Source organism: Puma concolor, chromosome B1, assembly GCF_028749965.1.
Source record: "Puma concolor isolate L17-30 chromosome B1, mPumCon1.1.hap2, whole genome shotgun sequence".
Lineage (NCBI taxonomy): Eukaryota > Metazoa > Chordata > Mammalia > Carnivora > Felidae > Puma > Puma concolor.
In genome coordinates this window covers 53,306,234-53,326,731 of record NC_141670.1, presented here as the reverse complement: position 1 = coordinate 53,326,731, position 20,498 = coordinate 53,306,234, and the positions used below count along the sequence as shown (strand labels likewise).

General features: G+C 44.4%; 1 protein-coding gene across 2 annotated transcripts in view; it reads right to left on the bottom strand.

Annotated features, from left to right (window-relative positions):
* The window catches only part of GATA4 (GATA binding protein 4), a 49,347-nt gene that overhangs the window by 8,838 nt on the left and 20,011 nt on the right, over positions 1-20,498 (bottom strand). Inside the window, exon 2 of one of the 2 annotated variants that reach the window (XM_025921938.2) lies at positions 1,333-1,502. In XM_025921938.2, coding sequence (XP_025777723.1) covers positions 1,333-1,502 — 170 coding nt within the window. The remainder of the gene's footprint in view (positions 1-1,332; positions 1,503-20,498) is intronic. The other variant, XM_025921939.2, reaches the window with a different exon arrangement.

Here is a 20,498-nt window from a genome sequence, read left to right as displayed (position 1 = left end):
TGGCTCAGTCAACTTCGGCTCAGGTCATGATCTCACGGTCCGTGGGTTCGAGCCCCACACCAGGCTCTGTGCTGACAGCTCAGAGCCTGGAGCCTGCTTCAGATTCTGTGTCTCCCACTCTCTCTTCTGTTCCTCTCTCCCAAAAATAAAAAAACATTAAAAAAAAAAAAGGAAAAAAAAAAGAAAAAAAAAAGAGCCTAGGGGCAGGGTGGTGAATGAGAACAAGGACTTCAGCTGTAGGAGAAGTAGAGTGAATTCTTTTCGTAACTATAGCATTAGTGGCATTATCAGTCATTCATCAAAGACCCCAGCAAGCACTGGGCACTAAAGGCAGAAAAGCTTTTCTCAAAAGTAGAATAAATGTGGGCTTCCAGTACCAGCCATGGGTGGTGGGTGAACAATTACTGTATTTGAATACATCAAAGACTGAATGGGCCTTGTGACCAGAGAGAAAGGGAAGCATCAGGACTTAACGCCTCTATTTCTCCCTTCCTAATATACACAAAAGCTAGTTTGTGTTGGTCAAAAGAAAATTCTACTAGAAAAGACCATGGAGCCACGAGCCAAAAACCCCATTACAAACACTTTTCCAGCCAGAGGGCCTGATACACCCTGCTTAATCTCCCTGGGCTTTGGGTTTTATCAACTGATCAGTTGAAACAGGGTAAGGAAGTGTCCACCTTGTTCATGGGATAGATGAGAAAACAGGAGATGTAGGAGGCAAGGCTGGACTGGGAACAAGGAAACCTGGGCTCTGGTTCCAGATAGGAGACTCAGTAGCCATGTGACCGTGGGCAAGGCTGTTAGCTTTTCTGAGCCTCACTTTTCACTTCTGCGTAATTAAGGTGTTAAAGTAGATGGTCTGGAACATCCTCGTAGCTCAAGCACACTCTAAAGGGATGAGACATTACTATGTTGCCAACCACCCACCCAACTCCTCAACCCGCTTCCTTTTCAAGAGGACTTGAAAAGGGCGCCTGGGTGGCTCAGTCAGTTGGGCGCCTGACTCCTGGTTTCAGCTCAGGTCATGACCTCACCCTTACGTGAGTTCCAGCCCTGCATCAGCTGTGTGCGGACAGAGCAAAGCCTGCTTAGGATTCTCTCTCTCTCCCTCCTTCCCTCCCTCTCTCTCTCTCTCTCTCTCTCTCTGCCCCTCCCCCACTCCTGCTGTCTCTGTCTCCCTCAAAAATAAATAAATAAACTTAAACAAACAAACACGACTCGAAGTCCAGAATTCAAAACCTAGGCATTTCCCACCTAAGTGTGAGCCCGAAAGCCGGGGGCCAAGAGGAGGAGGGAAGGGCAGACTCGAGGAGCCGGGCACTTGCTTACCAGCCGGCGCTGGGGCTTGATAAGGGGCCGGTTGATGCCGTTCATCTTGTGGTAGAGGCCGCAGGCGTTGCACAGGTAATGCCCCGTCCCGTCGCGCCTCCAGAGCGGGGTGGACATGGCCCCACAGTTGACACACTCTCTGCCTTCTGAGAAGTCATCAAACATGTCTACTGGGTGGAGAGTAACACAGAGGATTCATTCTTTGTTGGGGCCCAGAAATCTTACATTGGGAAATCTAGAAATAATGTCTTTTCCTTGCAAGAAGTAAAGACATGGATCACCTCAGGCTGCCTCCCATTTCCTGACTCTGGCCTCAAGCCCTGGAGTGGACAGTTTTACTCCCGGGCATCCCAGACATCACAAGGCTCTCCCCAGTCACGAGAAAAAGAAAAGTCGGGCCACGACCACCGGCAGCCTGGATTTTCGTCCCTATCTCTCTTTCAGAGCCTGTATCCCTGAAGGTCTCACCCAACACTGAATTCTGCCCAGACCTTTTTCCTCACTTTTCCCTTCAAAATGGAGATCCCTTTCCATTTCAATTAAAAAAAAAAATTTACTCTGGGAAATTAGAAAATAAAATGTGTAAAGAAAATACAAATCATCTGTAATCCTATGACTGCAAGATCACCAGTGTTATTAACATTTTGTTCTATTATATCCTTTGCAGTACTTTATATATTGACGTATATTTGTGCCTAGTCAAGGTCAAGCTATATAATTTTGAGCCAACTGTTTTCACTTAATACCAAGGCATTTCCCACATTAGACATTCTTCATAAACTTGGGGTGCCTGGGTGGCTCAGTCAGTTAAGCGTCCAATTATTGGTTTCAGCTCAGGTCATGATCCCAGGGTCATGGAATTGAGCCCCTCGTTAGGCTCTGTGCTGGGTGTAAGCCTGCTTTGGATTCTCTCTCTCTCTCTCTCTCTCTCTCTCCTCTCTTCTTTCTCTCTCTCCCTCTGCTCCTCTCCCCTGCTCTTGCTCTCTAATAAAACAAAACACATGAAAGTTTTTAAAAATTCTTCGTAAACTCATTTAGCACAGTATATTATCCATCATACAAATGTGCCATCTTTTATTATTATTATTAAACTTTTACTCAATCACTATCCAGCTTCCGATTTTTGTTTTGTAAACACAGCTCATTTGGTGCACAAATCTTAGCATTTCTGCTTATTCTTTTAGGGTGCTCCCCTAGAAGTAGAATTACTGAACCAAAGGGACTACATTTTTTGAAATTTTGAAATCATTTTCATCATTTCATCATTTCAGTATCTGTTTGATATGCTGTATCCTGGTCTGACATGTTTTCCTGCCTACTGCATAAAATGAAGGCCCGCACTGCAAGCAACTGTGACTTAGTGTTGCTCACAGTCCCACCGGCATGTTGCCATCATGGTCAGTCTCCTGCAGTCGTTGACAAACCCGCTGCATCACCATCTTTACCGTCCAGGTCTACAGAATTTGACAATCGACAAATTTCACTCTGCCCATTTCAGTTGCCCTGGTGAGATAGGCTGGGGTGGGCTTCTTCTTCCCTATGATCTGTATAAAGCCTGGCTCAGAACTTCCAGAAGTCTCTCTGACTCCGTGTACCTGCTTCCTATTTTGAAAAATATTTTACATCCTATCCCGATTTTTCATCCCTAAGTACAGCTACCCTGGTATTAGGGTAGTTCTTGTCCTACCTCCAGAGTGGGAGTGGGATCTTCTCTAGTAACGGGGGGATATTTGGAAGGGAGGGTTTTTAAGAGCTCTCCCTCCACGAGGACCTAGCACTGAGGTTTAAGATCCCACATTCTCTAGCTCTGTGGCCCAGCTACTTGCTCTAAGGGAATGCGGGCTGAAGAAGAGCATGGTGGGGGGGCCCTCTCCTCAAGTCTGGGTATACAAACAGTCATTTGCACCTGCAAACAAGCAGCTGTGTGTCCACAACGAGTCAACAATGTGCAGGTGTGAGGGGCTATTTGCTCAAGCCAGGGAGCTGAGCACACACAGTCACGAGAGGCTATTTTTGCACCTGGGTCACACTGAGAACCCTCCAGCAAGGTCACCTGCTTTCAGAGCCACACACAAAACGGCAACTGTTGTCCACAGTTTGCTTCCCCATGCCTGGGGGAGGCAAGCAATGAGCCCGCACACCACCCTCACTACCATCACCGCCATCACAGCCACCACCACCTGCAAACTGGCATGTGCTGACCTTGCCCTGAGCCAGTAAACCCTGTTCCCTTGGCCCAGGCCTTCCCACAAGGGAACTGGGAAGGCCAAGGGAGTTCACAGAAGGACCTTCGAACCAGGAGGGGCTTTGGCAATGTCATCCTTTTGGTGGGGATCCGCTGTAAACACTAGATGGCGCTACAGCCTCACAATTGAACCAAGACCGTCGTCTAGCCTAAACCATGCCTTGGGAGTGGAGGACGTTTCTAGATCATTTTTCCAGTGCAAACCTAATGCAACCCTCTTCCTCTATTTTTTTTTTTTTTTTATCACGGAAAGAGCTAAACATACTCCAAAGTGGACAGAACGAACTCTTATTTAATCATCAGCCAGCTTCCAACAAACTGTGGCCAGTCTGGTCTCATGTATCTCTCTACTGACTTTCCTCCGTCTTGTATAACTAAAGAAAATCCCAGACATTCTACCATTTCGCTCATAAATATTCCAGTATGCAGCTCTCACAGATAAAGATGCACTCTCCTCCTTTTAAAGATAGGCAAACCAGCTTCTTTCCTATGTTTTAGTTTATCTAAAGAAGCCTCTACAGACAAAAATCTCATAATCTGTTCTCTCTTTTGGAGGGGAGATGTCCTCTTCTCATCACACTTAAGGTATTACATGCAGGGACAGAATCTCATTGAAGGAACCATCCTTGAAATTATAGGTCTCTTGGGTGGTGGTTACTGGCCTTATGCTGCATTGAGACCCCAACACAAAAGTTTGCCTTAGAAATTCCTTCACATTTGCCTCACAGAATTGGTTACGCACTTGAGCAACTATTTTACTAGCCAGGGAAAGGCACTGGAGGTTGGCAAATAACGTATTTACCACCAACAAACGTTTACTGAGCATCGGCTTTTTAAGCCCTCTGATAGATGTCACAGATGCTAAGAGGGAAACTTATTCTCAGAATGCTAATAACCTAGTTGGGCAAATTGAGCCAAAATATCGATAATGGGTAACAATATTATTCAACTCATATTCAGAACATACCTTAACCTAATTGGGGATTTGGATGGCAAATACTTCTTGCCTAGGGTAGGAAATGCAGAAGTCAGACCCAGATTGAAGGGTCAGGTGTTAACAACGGTAGCCAAAGGAAGAGAATGGATAGGAGGTCAAGGCCATGCTTCCTAAAGATATGCTCTCAGACATCCCATGTCTCTCTACAATCCACTACACCTCCAAATCTACAGAGATTTCCATATTTTCTACCAGAAAGTCTTGTACCATCCAAGCTACTCAATAAGATGTTATAAAATTTTAGATGATTATTGCAAAGACAATGTAACAATAAAGGAAAAGGCTTACCCTGCATGTTAAATGAAAAATGCAATACACAAAATGCCATATCCATTGTGATGGCAGCTAAGCCCACCAGGAAGGAAGTTTTTCTTGCGCCAGTTATTATGATATGGGCTTTTCTTTATTTTATTTTATTTAAAAAAAATTTTTTTTAATTAAATATATGAAATTTTTTAAATTAATTAAATATATGAAATTTATTGTCAAATTGGTTTCCATACAACACCCAGTGCTCATCCCAAAAGATGCCCTCTTCAATACCCATCACCCACCCTCCCCTCCCTCCCCTGCTCCATCAGCCCTCAGTTTGTTCTCAGTTTTTAAGAGTCTCTTATGCTTTGGCTCTCTCCCACTCTAACCCTCTCTCTGGGCTTCTCTTTCTTAAAAATGCCATTCTGGGTGGCTCAGTTGGTTAAGTGCCCAACTCTTGGATTCAGTTCAGGTCATGATCTCATGGTTTCATGAGTTCAAGCCCTGCATCAGGCTCTGTGCTGGTAGCACAGAGCCAGCTTGGGATTCTCTTTCTCTCTCTCTCTCTCTCTCTCTCTTTCTCTCTCTCTCTCTCTCTCTCTCTCTCTCTCTCTCTCTCTCTCCACCCCTCCTCACTCACACTATCTCTGTCTCTCTCCAAATGAATAAACTTAAAAATTGAAAAAACCCACCATTCTGTAATGTCATATTGCCTATTTTTAAAAACCTGATTTAAAATAAACAAAAACAGGGGTGCCTGGGTGGCTCAGTTGGTTAAACCTCCGACTTAGGCTCAGGTCATGACCTCACAGTTCATGAGTTCGAGCCCCAAGTAGGGCTGTGTGCTGACAGTTCAGAGCCTGGAGCCTGCTTCAGATGCTGTGTCTCCCTCTTTCTCTGCCCCCACTTACTCTCTCTCTTTCTCAAAAAATAAAATAAACATTAAAAACAAAAAACAGAAAACAAAACCAGAAAAATTTTTGATCACGTTAAGCAGCTCCCAGTCCACTATGGGGGTGGGGTGGAGGTGGGGACTATTCTCTCTTGCATCTGACACATACACACACACACACACACACACACACACACACCCTACCTGGGACAGAAGGAAGGAGAGAACGGAGTTCAAACCTTGCTGCTTAGCAGCCAGGCTGCCATAAATAGGAGGTAATAGGCAGTGAGGGAGCCCCACACCAGCCTGAACATCTGGCAGCATGGACCCTGGTAACAACCATCTCTTATTCCTTCATTAGAAGTGCACTGGGGGGTGGGGTGCCTGGCTGACTCAGCCAGCAAAGCCTGCAACTCTTGATCTCAGGGTTGTGAGTTGAGTGGAGAGATTACTTAAAAAATCTTGGAAAAAAAATTAAGAAATGCACTGGGTGAAACTTCCCAAAGGGCCAGCAGGCAGTGGTCTGAAGCCAGTTTATAAGCCAGATTTCCAAGGGCATAGCTATGACCTTCACTTATGAAAGCCCCACCTACCCAGTGCTGAGCATCATGGGAATGGGTCCAATCACTTAGAGGGCAGTGGGAATTCAACTCTCTCGGAAGTGGGTCAGCATTACCCCACGTTGGAGAAAAGACTTGTAATAATAGTTGTAAAGTACTTTGCAAATGAGAGGCAAAACTCACAACAATGGCTGTAAAGTGATTTGTAAACACCAAATGAGATAACAATGATGGATGATTGTTAGGTTTGGAGGGGTGGAGAAGGAGTGGGAAGGCCAGGGACAAATCCTCAGGAGGGATTTTTGCAGGAGGGAGGGGATAGATAAAAGAGCTAGGAGATTTGGGAATCTGACCTTTTCTCAAACCACTGGGGCCATGCTCAGAATTGTAAACTGTGTATCACTCCCAGACTTGACCAAGTTGGAGGCTGGTGGGCAGGGAACGAACTGGCAACGTGGTTCACAGGGGACACTTATGAGGTCACAAGGCTGCTGTTCATAGGCAATAGTAATTAAGGACTCTCAGCAATCAGAAACACAAAATGAATTGGGTCCTAACCCCGAGAAAGGGGATCTAACTCCTCACCTCCATCCATGACCCACTTCAGAAAACATTGTTTTTAAAGAGGGCAACAAACTCAGCCTGATTTCGTAGACATCCAATTTATTACGGGTGTTCCTAGGAATCGCTTCTCCCCAAGTGCCTGAAAGAAAAATGTGGGCCAGGAGGTTGAAGGATCCCACCCCTGACTTCCCCACAGAGAACTGACACAATCAAAGGCAAAGGCTTCGACCTCTCCCGTGACCTGCTCCATCCATCTTGGGGAACCCACCCACAGGCAGGGCTAAGCAAGCCAGGGCTGGTGAGAGAGGGTTTCGGCGGCCTCCATTTTGACCTCAAACTTTTTAGTTGGATTCTTCTTTCCAGCTTGTCTCTAGACTCAGGCAGAAGACCCTGAGGGTAACGCATCCCTGCTGGGAACTCAAAGGACCCCCTCATCAGGGACTACCCTCAGCCAGCAAGACCCTGCCCAGGACTGACTCCAAGACAGCGATCGGTCTGACTTTCACTGCCCACCTGCACAGACCCACGGACCTTTGCCCCACGTTTTCCTTATATAAACCTGGAAGTGTTTCCAGCACTTTGGAGACCGCCTTTCAGATGCTAGATCACTGTCTTCCCAGGTTGGCCTCACCGAAAGAAATTCCTTTCTGGTTTTGCCACCATTGGTCTCTCTGCCTCTGGATTTTGTCAGTGGGGAGTGGCCAAACCTGGTCTGTTTGGGGCCCCCAGAGTCAGGTGAACTTGCACCCCCGTACCCTAGATACACTGGGAGAAAGAAAAAAGGAAGAGGGAGAGGGGCAAAGTAGGAAGAACAAGGAAAAGGAATCAGAGGTCGGGGTCATGGTTGGCAGCACTAGGTAAGCACTGCCCGAAAGCTGGCTTTGTCCCCCAACTGCCGGAGGTCAAGCTCAGGCCGGTGGGCACTGCCACATGAATGCCAGCCCACCGGGTTGGTGCCACAGAGCCTGGTTCTGCTCTGCTGTAGAGGTGCCCCTCAGGCTTCCGTCTTTTGAGGGATTTCTCTTGCTAGAGAAAGCTGGGTCTTGAGCCAGAGTCCATGTTGAGCCCCTTCCTTCACCCTCAGATGCGGAGACTATCTGACCTCAGGCCCTCCACTGTTTCCGTGGGGGGCACTGAAGCCCCAAACATTTGCCATCTGTCTACTCTACTGACCCCTGTAGCAAGTGCTGGACATGGAGATCTAGCAGACACAACTGGGGCAAGACCCCTGCCCAAAGTTGTTTTGGTCTGGCTGCGGACACACAATTCAAAACAAGGAATTCTATTAAATGTGACAAACTGCAATGGCACCTAGGCTTTTTCACTCACCCCCACCTCTCCGCCCTCCGTTACACATCTTTAGCTGTCCTAGATCACTCCACAATCTGAGGAGAGAAGACACATAAACACAATGGAAATTGCCCATGCTCCGGGCAGCCATTCAATGCTACAAAACTACAACCAGAGGGGATCCAAGGCCTGGGCGATGCCAGAGGAGGTACCTGTCCAGAGACTTCCCCCAGAGCCAAAGGGGCTTCAAGAACAAAGTCCCTAGCCCCACCCATATGTCCCTTGCTGAACCCCAGCCCTGCTGTCCCATCCAAAGTTCACCAGAGATTGTGTATGGATTTCCTGACAGGCCTGGATCTGTCCCCGGGACTGGCGCCTGGGTCTGGGGCACAAGGAGCAAACAGATCCTGAGGTTTTTCTGGCAGCCTGAGCCTTTGGTCTTCTGGGCTTCGTCAGGCTTGGCCTGTGACAGGAGGCTGCCAAGGGGAAGGCGGACACAGCTCCAGCAGCATCCAGGCTGGCAGGGATTAGGGCACCTATTCTGAAAGCTGAACAGAAACGGTTCCCGCCAGGCCTGGCAAGAGTGGGCCATCAGCGTCTGCGGCCTCGGCTTCAGAGCGCTGAAGGACAAAGACGTCAGCGATTCACAGAGATAATCAACTACATTCTGACTGCGGTTTCATGAGATGCGTAACATCATTAGAATCTTACAAACAAGGAAATGGAAAATAATCTATATGAAACATTTAGCATGCTACATTTCTTAATAGTGGCTGAATAATAGGAGAGAGAGACCTTTAAACTTTTCTCCAGGCGAATATTGTAATTGCACTGGAAATAAACTTTCACCTTTACACACACACACACACACACAAACAAAAAACACTGTTGTTCTTCTAGGAGCCTGGATTCAGGTTTAGAAGGAAAGTTAAAGAACGTGACTCAGGTTTAAAAAAAAAAAAGGAGAAAGAACATTCTGAGAGGAAGGAAAAGCATCAAAAACAAGAAGGGAAGAAGAGAGAAAGAAAGAGAAAGCAAAAGGAAGGGGCTGAAGAACAAACGAGACTGAAGAAAAATATTTAGAGCATGTTGCCAAGAGTTAATACCTGCCTCATGCGCTAAGAGAAATTGCAAATTACAAACAGAAGGACGAGAAGAAGGCTCTACTCGGTGATTGGTGCCCCATCACTGAAGGGATTATATGGAAAGAGTCAACCATTTGTCCTCCTTTCTGTGACCAACCGGCCCTCTCCTGAGATCTAGAAGCCCCCAAATATCCACCTCCAGGTCTACCTGGTGTGTGTTCCTAGTAGGGGCAGAGTGGAAGGTTGGCCCAGGAGGGCAGGCAATAGAAGAATGTTAACGTGGTTCACGTGGTTCGGAAAAGATCTTACTGAATCAATAGCAGAACTGGCATTACAAACCCACGCTGACTGACCAGCTGTCTCTTAACCGTGGGCCTAGAATCCCATGAGCTCCAGCTCCGGACTTCACCATCCTGCTGGGGACCCAATCCTTTCCCCAGAAGCAGACGGTGTCAAAATACACAGTTCAAAAATCGGTACATGAAAGATCGTTTAGGGTCACAATATAACACGTCAGCAGCAAGGGCTCTAAGAAGTCCAGGACCCACATATGCTCTGTCTTCCTGACTCATATGATCACAGAAGCATCTGAAGGCGCATCTGATTCAATGCTCTGGCATACCAATTGAGAAATGCTCCCTAGCCTTCATCTTTGGGAAGATTAGATGTTGAGACCTTCAAGAATCCCCACATGGGAGACTGTAATTACAGTATTAAAGATTTCCCCATGAAATGCAGGGTCACTCACTAGCTCCAGGAGAAATTTCTTGGTGCTTTACAATTCAAAGTTAATCCTCAGCGATGACTAGGTCCTGGGCCTTCAGCATTGTACAAAGTTAGGTCCATTAATGATGTAGATTGCCACATTGCTAGGAAAAGTTCTATGGTGTTAGGTGCTGAGAATATGACTTCCTGTGCCACATCTGGAAATTAAACATACACACGTAGACTCCCAGGAGAGGGTCCCCACAGCCCCTTCCCACCTACAGGTGATCTACAGGCTGGAATAGCATCTTTAAAGTAGGCAAATAGGGGGTGCCCGGGTGTCTCAGTCAGTTAAGCGTCCAGCTCTTGATTTCAGTTCTGGTCATAGATCTCACGGTTTGCGCTCTGACATCCGCAGAGCCTGCTTGGGATTCTCTCTCTCCCTTTCTCTTCCTGCCCCTCCCCACTGGTGCTTTCTCTTTCTCTCAAAAATGGTAAACATTAAAAAAAAAAAAAGAAAGCAGGCAAATGGACAAAGCAAAGAAGGGAATGCTCAAAGGCAGGGTTGTGTTATCATTTCTATTTATAAAACTTAACCAAATGTTGATATTTTGTCCTTCTAACAGTAAATGCTTTTGCAAACGCTGTTTTGCCCAGTTGTCTCCTCGCGTTATCTGGGTTCCCTCTCTGGGCTTCCCTCTCCCTGCTTCCTGTCCATTACCCCTCAGTGAAGGAGAAGTCTAGGCTCTTCCCTGTGGGTCCTCAGAAAGAAGCCCGCGGAGCGTGAGCTCACGCTACTTAGCATGCAGAAGCCTGAGTCTCTACAGGCTGCCGTGTCCAGTGGACTCCCCGTCCTGAAGCACACCCCCCATACCGACCCTCTTAAACCTGGAACCACTGGTGCTCCTCTCTTCTGCCAGGTCTGACCAGGATGCCACATAATTCATCCTCCAGGATGGGGCGCTTCTGAGGGAAAGGGGCATATTGCTAATTACTCCGGAACAACAGGTTTAAAATCAGGATGTGTGGCCACTCTAGGCAGAACTCTGGCTGTGAGACCTGCATCACTGATCCTTATGCCCTCTGCGGTCCCCTACAGCCATTTTTCTCCAGTGTCACCAAGTGACTTAAACTGGGCTGATTTACCACCTCCCAGACAGGGTGCATGCAGGATGCAAGGAGAGGAGTGTGTAAAATCACTCTAAAGGCTGGGTTTTCTAGTTGGCCACTGCTATCTCACAGCTCCCTGGCTTCCGCCTTTGGCTCAGTGACAGCCACGGGAGCCCTGACCAGGCACCAGCAATTGAAAATGTTTGCCACTTTCTGGACTCTGGGTACTGAGTCCAAACTGTACCCTCCCTTCTCTGGACCCTGCCTTATATAGTGACTATAGCCACTGCTTAGCTCTGGACATCCCCTAATCATTGGTCCCCTGTGTGCTGACTTGTCTCAGTTAAGACTCTAAGTCTTCTGGAGGGCAGGTGGCACACAGTCATCTTAAAGACTGGAAGCGATGTTTGGGTGATTCCATGAACATTCAGGAGAAGAAACCAAGGTCCAGAAAAGGTGAGTGACTCATGTAAGATTCCAGAACATTGTGTGACTTGATCCTTGCCCTCCCCAGCACCACGCTGCTCTTAGGCTGAATCACTCTATCATGCTGGGCATACAACGGAAACTCAATGCACATTCATGATCAGATTTCAACAAAATGCAGAGCCCTAAAGTGTCTAACAAGGCAGCAATAGTGCCCATGGAATGGTATTAATCTGAGCGCTCTGCCTGACAGCCTGGCCACCGAGATGCCATGTTCCTGGACACATATAATTCAACTGAGAGTTAACTATGCAGGGCCAGAGGCTTCTCATATGTGTACCGTGTGTGTGTGTGTATAATTATATATAACAGATGGATGAGATATGGAAAACTACTCCATGATTCAGTGACAAAACTGCTCTAATAATACCCTGGAACACATCAAAAGGACACCCCCATCCCCCCCAGAAAGAAAGAAAGAAAGAAAGAAAGAATGAAAGAAAGAAAGAAAGAAAGAAAGAAAGAAAGAAAGAAAGAAAGAAAATGTTCATTGTTAAGATGTTCATGGCAAAATACTGGTAACAAGCCAAATGTCCATAGATAGGGAAATGACTAAGAAAACTGAGCTGCAGTAAAAAAAAAAAAAATAGGAAAATTTGAGTTGATTTTTAAAATGACAATTATATGATCTATGTTAAGATCTCCCCCTCCTTTAACACAGCTTAAGTTCATTAATTAAGCATTTAATTAAACAAGCATCTCTGTATCTGGGGAATATGTAGGAGACACTGGGAACAGCAGTGCAAAGGCACTAAACTTGGGGGGAAACGAATGGTTAAAAATAACGTCGGACTTAACAAAACAAAACAAAACAACTAAAACAAAACAAAACAAAAAAAAAAGCCCGCCTGGGTAGCTCAGTCAGTTGAGGATCCAACTCTTGATTTCAGCTCAGCTCTTGACTCCAGGGTTGTGGGATGGAGCCCTGTGTCAGGCTCCAAGCTGAGTGTGGAGCCTGCTTAAGATTCTCTTTCTCTCTTCTCTCTCTGCCCTTCCCACACTTTCTCTCTCCCTTGCTAAAAAAACAAATAACAAAAAAAGTTATAAAAATAATACCATGCACCCCGAAAGGCGGCAGTCCAAGAAACCAGTGTGTGGTTCCATGTATATGAAATATCCAGAATGGGCAAATCCATAGACAGGAAGGACACAGATGGTGGTTGCCAAGGGCAGGAGGAAAGGGAATTGGGAGACTGTTCCTAGGCAGAGGTTCTCTTTGGAATGATGAAAATGCTCTCAAGGGTTCGGGAGATGCACGCACAACTGAGTACACTAAAATCCACTGCATAGTACACTTTTTATTTTCTAAGTAGGCTCCACGCCCAAATGTGGTGCTTTAACCCACGACCCCCAGATCAAGAGTCACATGCTCTCCCAACTCAGCCAGCCAGGCACCCCTGAAGAAGTTCACTTTAAATGAGTGAACTTTACAGAATGTGAAGTATATATTAATAAAGGTGTTACAAAATAGTAAAAAATTAAGTTAAATTTTGAAAAGCCATCTCTGCCTAAGAGTCAGAGGAATGGAGAGGTCTACTTAATTTCTTCCACTTCCTGGGCTCCTCTCATTCCAAAAAACAAAGTGTCTTCTCTATCTTGGGCCCAACTGCCTCCCCTTCCACAGGGGAGCCTCCTCTAAGCTCAGGTATCCAGCCTGGCACCGACTATTCTTTCTACCCCACAGAAGGAAAGAGAAAGGCTCTTTCCAGGGTGGAGGACCAGAAAGTGTGAGGATGTACATGATGAGCTAATCAAAAGCTGTCTGCCAGTCACACTGTGGGCAAAGTCCAACGCTGGTCCTGCATCCTCCCTCTGAGTCAGGAGTCACAGAGGGGAGGGGTGAGTCAATGTCCCTCTCTAGGCCTCCTGCCAACCTGCCTCTGTCATTTAAATGTCAGTCCCCACATTGTGGGTGAGGGTGACATGGTTCAGCTCGGGGTTGGGGCTGGGGGGCAATCTGACCATATCTTAGCGAAAGCGTGGGCCATTCGATCTAGAAATTCCACTCCCAGGAATTTATCCTACAGATTCACTGGCACTTGTGTAAAATGGCTCACATATAAGAATATTCATTGTGGGTTTTTTTGTTTTTGTTTTTGTTTTTGTTTTTGTTTTTTACAATAGCAGAAGATTGAAAACAACTTGTACGTTCATCGGTATGGAACTGGTTAACTCAATTAAAGTACACTATGTAACCATGAAGAATAAAGATCTTTCATATACTAATATGGAATTTTTCCCAAAATATGTTGTGAAATATTAGAAGCAAGGTACAGAACGGTACATATGATATTCTCTTACAAAAAGAAGGGGAGAAGAGTCTATACACACATTTATTTGTATATATAATAAATATCTCTAGAAGGACAGACAAAAAACAGGTAATATTGATTGCTGCCAGGGAAACATCCCGGTGGCTCAGGGATGCTTTTGACCACATGTTCATATGAATCTTTTTAAGACTGAACTATGTTAATTTATTTCCTATTTGCAATAAATAATTTTTTTGTATGTAGAATAAACAAATATGCCCTAACATCACCACTGTTTCATGTACACTATTATTTTTTTGTTGTTGTTATTTTATTTTTTATTGGGGGGGGGGCAGCAGGGAAGATGAGCTGAGGGAGAGAGAGAATCTTAAGCAGGCTCCACACTCAGTGCTCAATCCCATGACCCCAGGTTCACGACCTGGGCCAAAATCAAGGGTCGGGCGCTCAACTACGCCAGCTATGCAAGTGGCCCTGTAGTACTATATTTAATTTAGAGAAGGTTCCATTTTCTGATTTCCCACAAAGGCATCTTATGGCCTCCCATTTTCCAAGTGGGTTCTCAGCCTCACTGACCCACGGTCTTCTCTCACAGTGCCTTAGCTCCTGTCTCAAGGGGTCCCCAGACAGGCTTTCACAGGCAGGCTCAGGCTCCAGCCTCCACTGCATCTGGCTTGGTTTCTAATACACAGTTACACACACACACACACACACACACACACACACACACACACTGCCTGTTTAAACTTCATTCTTTTTATTGTAATTAGGAAGACTGAGCGGGAGCTTTGGCCAGACCCTCTATCAGGGCCATTTGAGAAGACTTAACCCAGGTCAGTCTGGGCCTGTTGGACTCTGAAACCCCTCTCCAGCTTGTTATAAGCTGGCGGGATAGAAAGGAAACACTGAACAAATTGCCAGACCAGCTCCCTCAGGGACCAAGACAATGGGTCTGGAGGGAAAAGGCTTTTTCCTTCCAGCCCAGTGGCTGTCAAGAGGAAACAATTTCCCTTTCGCCTCCTGGAATGGCAGCAGCCAGCCAGCCAGTCAGCCAGGGAGATTTATGGAGTTATAATGTGACCTCTTTATTGCTCTGAATGCTAGGGAGGCATTTCAGGGGAGATTTACGCCTTTTAGAAGGGGAGGGGAGCAAAGGTATAGAAACATATACACGGGGACTATTTTCCCCTCTGGGGGTCTCTTGAGGATTACTTAATCAATCCACGGTTAAATTCAATCACCACCACTTTACATCTTCTGCTAATCCACCTAGTTTTCCTGCAAGCTTTTTGCATGAAGTGTGAAGTCTAAGGAGAATCAGAAGGGCTCTGCTTTGAATCCAGTTAAGACAAAACAACACGGAAAACCAGGGTAAAGACCACATAGAGCAGGGTTAGGAGACTGTCCCTCCCTACAACGGACCCTGGGCTATACACATTTTACCTGCCCGTGCCTAGGATCTTCTTTGTAAATGAGGGTGTTAGACCAGATAATGTAGGTCCTTCCTACTTTGAAAATTATCCAGATTAATTTCAGATCAAATGTATGAATTACTCTGCACTAGTGATTTTTCTGTCATTTGCTGTTTTGAGCAGTCTTCAAAGAAAATTTATTTGAGGAAGCCAGACATAGAAAGGCAGAACAGTGCAGCTAATTAGGTGAAAAGATATCCCAGACTCTTCCCAAACCCCCCTCTATGGGCTGACATCCATACCCTGTGGTCTTGAGGAGGGTCCTCCAGCCACTAGAGGGAGCTGGAGCATAGCTGTAGGAGTGTTAAGGGTCCATCCATTGCTTCAATATCACAAACCTACATTTACCAAACTTAAAGGCTGGGAGCAATAAGAAACAATTTCACAAGCTATCAGGAATGGAAATGTTTACCAAAGTAACGCTACCTCTTTTGCTCTGGTCTCTACAATTCAAAAATGGAGTATTTGGACAAGATGATTTCGAGCTCCCTCCTTTCAAAATCATCCAATTTGGCACTACATTGTAATTCTTCCCATTTATGTATGTTAAGAAATTTCCCCCCTAGTTTAAGTTGTATAATTCATAACTGCTATAAAAATTCAAACACTACCGGAGGATGTCACATGAAGAATAGTCTCCACCATTACCGATACCATGCTCTCTGGGGGCGATGATGGCTAGCAAATTTTCTACATTTTTAGACATTTTGTATCTTGTTAATTATGATTTTTAGAAATTTAGAAATTACATAAAATACCAAGAAAAATATAATAATCCCTTGTATTCACTGTCACGATCTCTTACCCAATCACTATTTTGAATTTAGAAGATACCCTTCCAATTCATTCTTGTATTTTTACACACATGTATATGCACCTCTGAACTTTATTAAGTCTGGTTTTGTGGTTTTTTAATTTACTTGAATGCCTTCACACTGTAAATCACATGTACAAATTTACTTTATTACAAATATGAAGTATTTCAGTAACTGAGAAAAAAAGAATATAACATCACTCTTAGACTCACCACCTAGCTTTGTCAAATCTTAATATCTTACCATATTTGCTTCAGATATTTTTTAAAGAAAAAGACATTGCAAGTACAGTTGATTACTCTGTGGGATTCTCTCTCTGCCCCTTCCCCTGCACAAAATAAATAAATGAACATTTCTTTTTTAAAAAAATTCATGAATAGAGAGTAAACTATAAAAATTCTCTCTCCTCAAGACCACATTCTATAGCCTTCTCTGAAGGTGTAAGCAGTATTAATGTAATAACCGCTAGTACTGTCCCTCTTGAGTTCATTGTTTAAGATTGTTTTTCTGCAGCAGCTTTACACTTTTCCTAAGATGTCTGCCAAGTAAGTGAAAGCTGTAAACAGATGCATTGAACTACGAGACCTTTGTTATCAAATATGCTCGAGAAGTGCGGGAACTCAACCGTGGTATTGTGTGTGGATGGGAGGAAGACAGGCTGAGAGCCAGGCTCTGTACAGTCTCCGATGCAGGGAATCTCCACTCCTAGACTAGAGTGAAAAAGGACAGAGAAAATAAAACTAACTGAATAAACAAGGTGTGAAATGTACCCTTATCTCTACGTGCTTATAGTTTGGCTTAGGAGCAAAATGGAGTTTGGTAGGAAAGACTAAAAAAACACTGAATGATCTAAATGATATTCCATGACAAGGATAAAGTAGATAAAATTCGGTACCGCTGTGATTAATTTCCAAGTATACCCATGGAAACACTGGGTTAGGCTAGAAAGGCTAGTGAGAGGAAGAGGGACAGGTGACAGGATTTGAGAAGGGTGTATGGTGAAGAAGGGGGTGGACACTTCCTGTGAAAGCAGAGGAAAGGGATGCTTTCTCCTGGACCTCCCTGAACACCAGTCAATCAAATTAAGAAAAAAGAAACAAAAATAAAAACCAAACTCCCAAAAATAAAAGTTTCATCTCCAGTGAAACGAGGAAACCATTCTTACCCTCATCTACAGAGATACTGTCCAATACGATGGAAATTCAGATCACATTGAAGAGCCATACCTCTCAGACCTCCAGCAGGTTGTAAATTTCCCAGGTAAGAAAATAAATGGGATTGGAAAGAAACAGGCAACGTTTTCATTATTTGCAGATGAAAGAATGGTCAACTTTGGTAAACAAATTTGTAAGACCACTATGGAAAAGTTATCAAAACTTTGCTAAAGGATGTATAAGATGACATGACTAAATGGGGAAAGATACTCTATTCTTGGATTGGAAAATAGAGTAGTATTCTTTCTTCCAAACATCCCGAGCAAATCTCTCATTTTAATACAGTCCCAGCAAACTTCCCAACAGGATTTCTTAAATGCAACTGGTCAGGCTGAGTGGCAAATTTATAAGGAAGAGTTATTGTATAAGAATATCCAAGTTAATTTTTATAGAAAAAGACAGAGGAGATGTTGCCCTGTCAGAAATCAGAACAAATGAAAGTAAGCAGGTAATGGCACAGAAATTAATGTAATGATGTTCATTACAGCCTTCTCATGCGCAGTGGTGAAAAACTACCTGCAGAAATACAGCCAAGGCATAAGAAACGGGGAAGCTGTAGTATAAAAAGACTGGTATTAAGCATTAAATCCTTTCAAATATCAAAGTACAGCTAAACAACTGTAGGAATTATGAAATAGAATGTAAGTATCACATGCTTTTTTTTTTTTTAAACAAACTCTACGCCCAACATGGGACTCTAACTCACAACTCTAAGATCAAAAGTCACATGCTCTACCAATTGAGCCAACCAGGTGCCCCATAAGTGTCATGTACCTTTAAAATGTAGAACTAATAAATCTTCTTAAGAGAGTGAGGTAGATCTGTACTGATATGGGAGAATATCCAAACAGATGTGCTTCCACGGAGAAACTAAGCTGCAGAAGAGTTCTTATGGTATGATCCCATTTGTGTGCAGGCAAATGGCACTGTTCTTCCTGGGAGGCCCTTCCTGGGGGAGGATCATATCATAAACTTAAACATAAGCTTGCCTGTGATACTTGCTTTGATTAATGACATGTGACTAGAAGTGTATAAGCTACTTACACAGCTTCCAAGCATAGGCTTCAAAGGCCACCATGTGGTTCTGACCTAGCTTTTTGCCCCTGCCATGAGGCTGGCATGACCCAGGTAGAGGTTGCACATTTAGCCTGGATCCCAGAGCGAAGCACACACATATGACAGACTTGCAGCTGACACGTAATGTGCAAGGGCAAAAAATACATCTCTAAGATAGTAAGCCACTGAGATTTGGTGATATGGAGCAAAAGCTGACTGTAACGTTGTTAAACAGAACCAAAAGCAAACATCAGTGTTTTATAAATATATCTTTGAACGTATCAATAACATGTCTAATATATCCTAGAGAAACTTTTCTTTCGTATATAAACAGATATGTACAAGGATGCCTATTGCAGCATTGATTATAGCAAAAATTGAAAACAACCTGAATATATATCAATAAGGAAATTAAAAATTGAATATGATATATTAGTGTAATTGGAAAGTTATAAAAGTAACTCAAAGTACCTCCATATTTATCAACATAATTAAAACTCAGAAACATATTAATAGTCAAAAATAAAACTTGGAGAAAATTACACAGCATGTTGTTTCTTCTTTTTCAAGTTTTTTTTTAAAGCTTATTTATTTATTTTGAGAGAGAGCAAGCAAGCGAGCATGCGAGCTTGAGTGGGGGAGAAGTAGAGAAAAGGGGAGAGAGAGAGAGAGAGACAGAGAGAATCCCAAGCAGGCTCTGTGCTGTCAGCGTGAGCCCGATACGGGGCTCGAACTCACGAACCGTGAGATCATGACCTGAGTCAAAATCAAGAGTCAGAAGCTCAACTGACTGAGCCACCCAGGTGCCCCTGGCAAAGCTTCTGCATGGTCTCTTTCTTTATTTTTATTTTCAGCTGCAGTAAAATATATGTGACATAAAATTACCATTTAATCTTTTGTAAATGTACAGTCCAACAGTGTTAAGTATATTCATACTGCTGTGTAACCATCTCCAGACCTCTTTAATCTTCCTAAACTGAAACCCTGTTCACATTAAACAACTCCCTTCTCCCTGTAGCCCCTCGTTACCTCCATTCTACTTCCTGTCTCTGTGGATCTGACCACTCTAGGTATCTCACACAAGTGGAATCATACAGAATTTATCTTTGTGACAGGCTTATGTCACTTAGCATAATGTTCTCAAGGTTCATCCATGTTGTAGAATAGAATACGTCAGCATTTCCTTCCTTTCTGAACAAATACTCCATCCTATATACATATATACCTCATTTTATTCATCCATGGGTCCGTCTATGGATGCCTGAGTTGCTTCCACCTTTTAGCTACTGTCTCTCTCTCTCTTTTTAATCAATAATGTATTCGTCTTTACAAAAAATAAAAAATAAAAAATCAGGAACAAACGCAGAGCTGTGCATTAAAAAGCAAAACAAAACAATCAGATCTTGACCCCTATGGCTGCTATTTATTGACCCAGCTGGGGAGATTCCTCATGGCATAGTCTTTGTAAGACTCAGTCTTCTAGGAAGAAGCTCAGAGGTAACAGTAGCTGCAGAAAAGCCAGGCTGAAAGGAAAATCCTGCGGCAGCAAGGTCCTGAGGGAAAGAAGACTACCCAAGCAGCCCAGACCTGACAGAGCTGTTCAGGAGCATGTCTGGTGGCCTCCGTGCATACAGTTCCTTGAAATGGGAGGACTCGTACCATCGTACCATCGGTGACACAGGGAATGGGAAGGGCACCGGCCCAGGCAGTCAGGCTGACCTGAGTCCCACCAGCCTCAGCACCTTTGTGGCCTTGCACATCCCACAGCCTCAGTTTCTCCACCTGCTAATGGACATTGCAACCCCTTCCTGCAGGACAGTTCTGGGAATAAATAACAAAACAATGCCGGAAGACAGCAGGGAGTGTTTGCTGGGCCTTGATGCTACCACAAATCTCTCCAAACTGCCCAATACCTGGGCAGGCTGGACAAAGCTGTGAATGGAGACCTAGGCTTCATTTTCTGCCTATATTTCAAACCAGCTGCCATCCTCAGCCCCTAATTGAGGACCAAACAAAGGCCCCTGCTCCTGATAATAATAGCACAAGTAATTCACTTGTTTGTTTTTCACATTCTATTCCTATTTTTGGTAGAGTCATTAAAACAACCTCACAAGTCTTCACCCTCCCTGACTCTCACAGATGGGCAGAGCTGG